This window comes from Chlamydotis macqueenii, chromosome 2, assembly GCF_036417535.1.
Source record: "Chlamydotis macqueenii isolate bChlMac1 chromosome 2, bChlMac1.mat, whole genome shotgun sequence".
NCBI lineage: Eukaryota > Metazoa > Chordata > Aves > Otidiformes > Otididae > Chlamydotis > Chlamydotis macqueenii.
Genome location: NC_141557.1, coordinates 73,378,288 through 73,384,773, shown reverse-complemented (window position 1 = coordinate 73,384,773; position 6,486 = coordinate 73,378,288). Strand labels below are relative to the sequence as shown.

The 6,486-nt window shown below is 58.1% G+C and overlaps 1 protein-coding gene across 1 annotated transcript; it reads right to left on the bottom strand.

Moving 5' to 3' along the window:
* Positions 1-739: 739 nt before the first annotated feature.
* On the bottom strand, positions 740-3,425 carry LOC104486242 (tubulin beta-2 chain). Its single transcript, XM_086740278.1, has 4 exons — positions 3,294-3,425; positions 2,656-2,764; positions 2,247-2,357; positions 740-2,033 (listed from the first exon to the last, which is right to left on the bottom strand). The coding sequence occupies exons 1-4, from the start codon at positions 3,348-3,350 to the stop codon at positions 973-975; spliced, it is 1,338 nt and encodes a 445-aa protein (XP_086596404.1). The 5' UTR covers positions 3,351-3,425; the 3' UTR covers positions 740-972.
* Between the last annotated feature and the right edge of the window lie 3,061 nt (positions 3,426-6,486).

The window sequence follows — 6,486 nt, the reverse complement described above, 5'->3', positions numbered from 1 at the left end:
TTTGAGCCATGTTGTCTAGAAATCTGCCCATCACCTCTTATCTCCTGAAGGAGATCAATTGCCCTGAAGAGCCAATCCCTTTACAGTTAAGGGCAGCTTAGTGGCTATTTTTGGGAAACACTCAAGAATTTTATGCCTGAAAAGAAAGTGCAGGTTCTTAATCAAGTTGCCTGATAGTACATACCCATACTTCTCTGCATGGACTTTTCATATTTAAAGAGGAGGGTTGGGGAAGACAAGAGAGCTCAGGACCAAGTCAAACCCCAGGCAGCCACCCATCTGCATGTAATGTAGGCCTTAGAACAAGTTGAATAAGAGCTGCTGGATGGCAACGGGGAAGCCTGCAGCTATCCTGTCAAATCAGTTTTGACAGCTTGTAATGTGGAACTCAATACCTTCTCGCTGACCTCACTACCATGTATGTCCATAAATAGGAGTTTCGGGATTCTCAAGTGCAGTGCCCAGTTTCCATTAGTTAAGACAACTTTTTAACCAACAATAGATTAGCTGTTAGACACAGGAGTGTCTAACAGGGAACTCCCAGTTTCCATAAATTAGCTACCATCTTAAGCTGAGCAACTGCAGCTTACTCATGCTGCAGAATTCAAGTCCTGATAAATCTCGTTTTATTGAGTTTAACCTTTCACTGAGGTTAAGGGTTAAGCCAAGAAGTGAAGGTACAGAAAACTACACAAGAGTTATTTTCTTAATCTAGAGAGAAATAAGGCAGAAGAGACAGTTTAGGACACAAAAAGCCTTTATGTTTGAGAAGTTAACCATTTCAACAGAAGACTCTGAAGTATTTTTGCAACTACTGTTACATTGGACAGTCAAGGATACAAAACTGCTGACAGAAGCAACAGTGGAGAGCACCAAATTAAAAAATGCATGCTTCAGCACAACTGGACAGATTCCTCCTCTCAATGAACACTTGCCTGCTCAGACTATACTTAACTCCTACCCATATCAACTTTACGCCTCATCCTCCTCTCCTTCCTCTTCAAACTCCCCCTGCTCGTCAGCAGTGGCATCCTGGTATTGCTGGTATTCAGAAACCAGGTCGTTCATGTTGCTCTCGGCCTCCGTGAACTCCATTTCATCCATGCCCTCGCCGGTGTACCAGTGCAAGAAAGCCTTGCGCCGGAACATGGCTGTGAACTGCTCCGAGATCCTCTTGAAGAGCTCCTGAATAGCTGTGCTGTTGCCAATGAAGGTGGCGGACATCTTGAGGCCGCGCGGGGGGATGTCGCAGACGGCCGTCTTCACATTGTTGGGGATCCACTCCACAAAGTAGCTGCTGTTCTTGTTCTGCACGTTGAGCATCTGCTCGTCCACCTCCTTCATGGACATGCGGCCCCGGAAGATGGCGGCCACCGTCAGGTAGCGGCCGTGGCGGGGGTCGCAGGCGGCCATCATGTTCTTGGAGTCGAACATCTGCTGCGTCAGCTCGGGCACTGTCAGGGCTCGGTACTGCTGGCTGCCACGGCTGGTGAGGGGGGCGAAGCCTGGCATGAAGAAGTGCAGGCGGGGGAAAGGCACCATGTTGACCGCCAGCTTGCGCAGGTCGGCATTCAGCTGGCCGGGGAAGCGAAGGCAGGTGGTCACGCCGCTCATGGTGGCCGACACCAGGTGGTTGAGGTCCCCGTACGTGGGGGTGGTCAGCTTCAGGGTGCGGAAGCAAATGTCATAGAGGGCCTCGTTGTCGATGCAGTAGGTCTCATCCGTGTTCTCCACCAGCTGGTGCACAGAGAGGGTGGCATTGTAGGGCTCCACCACCGTGTCCGACACCTTGGGGGAGGGCATGACGCTGAAGGTGTTCATGATGCGGTCGGGGTACTCTTCCCGGATCTTGCTGATGAGGAGGGTGCCCATCCCAGAGCCCGTGCCACCGCCCAGCGAGTGGGTCAACTGGAAGCCCTGGAGGCAGTCGCAGCTCTCCGACTCCTTCCTCACCACATCCAGGACAGAGTCCACCAGCTCAGCGCCTTCCGTGTAGTGCCCCTTGGCCCAGTTGTTGCCAGCCCCACTCTGACCTAGGCGACAAAGCAGAAGCAAGGTGCCACGTTAGCACCCCAGGGAGGAGCAGAGACGCTCCCAGTTCTCCTGCCCCAAGGTGTTCCCCCCTCACTTCTATCCCCACTGCGCTGTTGGGATTTGGTCCCCCTGGGCCACTCTCATGCTCGCTCTGAGCCTTTGCTGTGCGCAGAGCTCCCACTCTGGGCTTCCTCCATCCCACAGCCACTCACCAAAGACAAAGTTGTCGGGCCGGAAGATCTGTCCAAAGGGGCCAGAGCGCACAGAGTCCATCGTGCCGGGCTCCAGGTCCACCAGGATGGCACGGGGCACATACTTGTTACCTGCAGGAGGAACCAGCACCGGTGTCACAGCCCCACAGTCAGTGCCACAGGATCCCTGCTGTGCTCCCTTCCACCCACCCACCGTTTGCTGCCTGAGATGCAGAGGATGAGGGAATTTGGAGGGCAGTAGTCGGGGACGGGAACACCAAGCAGCTCTTAAAGTTGTGCCAGGACACCCCCCGCTACCAGGAGGGCTCAGGTAGAGCCTCCAGGGCGGAATGGCTGGGGACACCCCTGCCTGCCCCCCACGCCCCCCAAGGGGCACCAGGCCGGGGAGCTGGTGACAGAGGGGCGTTACCGGTGGCTTCATTGTAGTAGACGTTGATCCTCTCCAGCTGCAGGTCACTGTCCCCGTGGTAGCTGCCCGTGGGGTCGATACCGTGCTCATCGCTGATGACCTCCCAGAACTGCACGCATCACGGGGGAGGCGGGAGAAAGGGGGGTCAGCGCCACCACGCCCCGCCCGCGCCCCCCCCCCCGGCCAAAGCCCGGCAACGTGGCGGGCGAGGATTCGCCGCGCGTGGGGGGGGGTGGCCCCCGCCAGACGCGGCCGCCACCGCGCCCCTCACCGCCCCCCCGCCGCCGTGAGGGGTGTGGCACCGGCTGGGCGCCCCCGTCCCTCCGCCCTCCCGGGACCCCTGCAGCCCGCGGCGAGCGGACGGACGGCAGGGCTGCCCCCCACCCCCATCTCATCCCACCCACGGCACGGCACGCCGCGCCCACGCCACAGAAGCCCCCCCCCCACCACCCGCCACCAGGCGACAGCCGGGAGCCGCCCCACGCGGACCCTGCGGGGCGCGGCCGGCGCTGCTTCCCCAGCGGGAAGGCGGGGCCTGCCGGCAGCGCGCGCGCCCCGGGATGAGCGGCTGAGCGGGCACCGCCCCGCGCCCCGACGCCCCGCACCCCGGGGCGTTTTGCCAGGGCGCCGGCCCGTACCTTGGCGCCGATCTGGTTGCCGCACTGCCCGGCCTGGATGTGCACGATCTCACGCATGGTGCCGGTGTCTGACGATGCTGCTGCTACTCCTGCTGCCGCCGCCTTCTCCGCCCGCTCCCGCACTCGCCGCTGCAGCGGCCGCGCCCCGCGCTGCCCCCTTAAATCAGGTCCCGCGCCACGCCCCTCCCGGTGACGTCATGCGGGAGCGGCGCGGAGCCAATGGGCTCACGGCGGCGGGGCGGGGCTGCGGCATTGTCTCCTGCAGCGGGGGGCGTGGCGTGGCGCAGGGGGGCGGGGCCGGGGGCGGGGCTGGCCGGGGGCGGCCGCCGCGCACCGGTGCCGCCGCCCGCCGCCCCGGTTGGCCGCTGACACCGGGACAAAGGCGCGGAGCGGCGGCGGCCGCCCTGTTCCGGAGGCTCAGCCTGGGGCGGAGGGGGCCCTTTCCCTGGCCAGGGCCCCGCCCGCCCCGGGGCTTTGTTGGCTGCCCGCGTGTGAACCGGCCCCGCCACCCCGCCGCCCTCCCGCCGCCGCCTTTTGTTCCCCGAGAGGAGCCGCTTCCCCTGCCGCAGCGGCGGGCGTTGCCGCGGCGAGGGAGGAGGGGGAGCCCGCACCGCCCCTCACCCCCCTCCGCTCCCACGGGGCACCACGCACCCCCCGGCATCACCCAGCGCCGGTGATCGCCGTCCCTCCGTCCGCAGGAGCCCCGCGCTCCCACCCGCTTCATCTACCCCACGGCGGGACGCGGGTGGGTTTCTCTAGCGAAGCGACCGGCTCCCCGCTGTCCCCTACTCCGGCTGCGGCCACCGGCCAGACAATAGACAAGCGCGGGGGGCTGCTGCCCGGGACTCGAGGGGGTTGGAGGGGGCTGGGGGGGGGGGGGGTTCTCCAATCGGGGCTTGCAAACTGGCAGCGCTTTGTCGCTTCGTTGCGGGTTTACACGTGCTGGGGGATGAAGAAAGGCGAGGGGTTGAAAAGGTGGAGGGCAGGGGGGAGGAAGGAGGGGGGGGGGTGAACGTGTGCGCCCCAGGGATGCTTCCCCCGGTTCATGCTGCAGCAGTCCGGTGTGGCACCGCGGTCACCGCCGGTCGTAGGGGCCGGTGGGGCGGCGGGAGGGTGCGGCTGCCCCGAGGGACGGCCCGGGACGGGCAGAGCCCCGTAGCCAGCACCCGGCCGTACCCCGCTAAACCGCGTTCACTGACTCGCTGGCTGAAGGCTGCAGCTACCTTAAAAACATAGGGAAAAAAAAAAAAAAGTTCATCACCATTTCATCACCATTTTCAACCCGTATTTCTTCAGCATACTCTTTCCTTTGTTCTACCCATGTGCCGATCCCCCTCATCTCCCTAACCTGGTTTATGCAGACAGATAACCCCGCCTGTGGACCGCTCTGCACCTGATTTTACATTCTTCCGCGGCAAACTGCAGAACAACCCGGTTTCCTCTGATTGATATGCCACAGCATCCACACCTTTCTTTTGTTCGCCTTACGGGGAGAAGTCATCCCAGCTCCGAAAGCGGATGCTGGAAAATACACTCTCAGGTTTGTCTCTTCAATGCTGATTTTGAGAAAAATAAATCTGGTCACTTGCGCTTCCTGTAAAATCTGTTTTCACTGGTCTAAGCCAGGAGCAGTTTAATTATTTGGTCGACTACTCTCGGCGAACAATGTGTAGCTTTAATTCCCAGCCAATACTTTTTGTACCATGTTAAGTGTGCAATCAACATCCACATCTATAATTACTTCTTTACAAATAACTTGCAGATTAGCAACTCCAGTGGACCACTGACCGCCTCAGGTAACGAGGCAAAGCAACCCCAGTCTTTCCCACGGCTGCGGTGGGTGTGCTTCTGAAAACACCGTCGCAGCAAAACCCGGTTACAGCAGAGCTGGTGCAAAATACTGGTCCCGTGAGCACTTGCCACTATGATTTCCAAGTATTCTGCGTGTCGCACACTGTGTGTGAGTTATTTACTAAAAAAAAATTGTTGACATTTCAGCATGAAAGGGAGTAGCTGATTTTGCACGTCCTCCATATCTATGTTAAGCTCATTCCTAACAGCTTGAAGCTTCAAAGGAAGCCATTTTAAAATCCAGTTCAAGGAAAACAGATTATTAACACCAAAGGAAAGAAACCCACCCCAACTGCTTTATTTTAAAATAAATTGATTGAAAGGAGTGGGATGTGCAAGTGTATATTTTGTGTAGGACTTGTTGAGACTGGGAGAAAAAAACAATGTGAAATGTTGATTTTTTAATATAAACAGCTGCATTACTGGGGGATGAGGGAGGAAATCCAGGTCTAGCTTTTCTGCAGCCCCTGGACAAGACCTTTTAGAGGCAAACAGCGGCCATCTCGATCGCTTCAGGAGACTTCAGACGAGGTCCAGCTTAATTCGAAGGCAAGCATTTGAAACGGAGGATTTAGTGTACCTTTTGGCCAATTACTCGCTGGGAAATGAACTGTTCAGCTGTCGGCTGCCAGTGCCCCTCTCTCCCCTCTCAGTATTTGCCTCACATCCATGTGTCTGCCAGCGCAGCCCCTGTCCCAGCCCTGGGGCTGGCCCTGGCTGGATTCCTCCATCTCCAGTCTCCCGGACAACCGCCCTCCCCCTTCCCAGCAGAAAGGAGCTCACAAAAAAAAAAAAAAGAAAGGAACAAAAAAACCCCTGCAACATTTCCACTCGCCCGGCTGATTTCCCAGGGTGCAGAAGCAGTGTGGCTATGGGAGCGCAGAAACGGCGACGGGGCAGGTGAAATGCTGGCTCACAGGGTTATTCTGCAGCCATCCTCGCCGGACATCCGAGAGGAGGAATTATGTGACCTCAGTCAAGAGTTTGTTTAATGAAACTCAGAAGATCACCCCAGTTTTATCCAATATCTCCTCTCCCGCCTCGTTTTCACGATTCCTGCCCTTCCAGCTACAAGGTTGGGTGCGATCATGGTCAGAGCCTCTGCCTTACGCTACTGAAGTGGTCACTGACGAAAGTCCCCACTCCCTTGCAGGATGCAGAAGGTTGCAACAGCCAGCTAACAAAAGCCCAAGGGAAGGACTCGGTCATTTTACTTTACGATAGAAAATATGTGCATTTGCATGATGCAGTACAGCACAGTTTGTGGGGCATTAGAAGGTTTTCCCTAAAGAGAAACTTGCATTTCCTTTCAGAATACACGTGCCCATCCCATGGCTTGGCA

What these genes read in the sequence shown, in the direction of transcription:
- LOC104486242 (XM_086740278.1), bottom strand. Translation starts at nt 3,350, where the DNA reads ATGCGTGAGATCGTGCACATCCAGGCCGGGCAGTGCGGCAACCAGATC. An exon ending in GCAACCAGATCGGCGCCAAG is followed by an intron (nt 2,765 to 3,293) that starts GTACGGGCCGGC and finishes TGATGCGTGCAG; the next exon opens with TTCTGGGAGGTCATCAGCGA. An exon ending in CTACTACAATGAAGCCACCG is followed by an intron (nt 2,358 to 2,655) that starts GTAACGCCCCTC and finishes TTCCTCCTGCAG; the next exon opens with GTAACAAGTATGTGCCCCGT.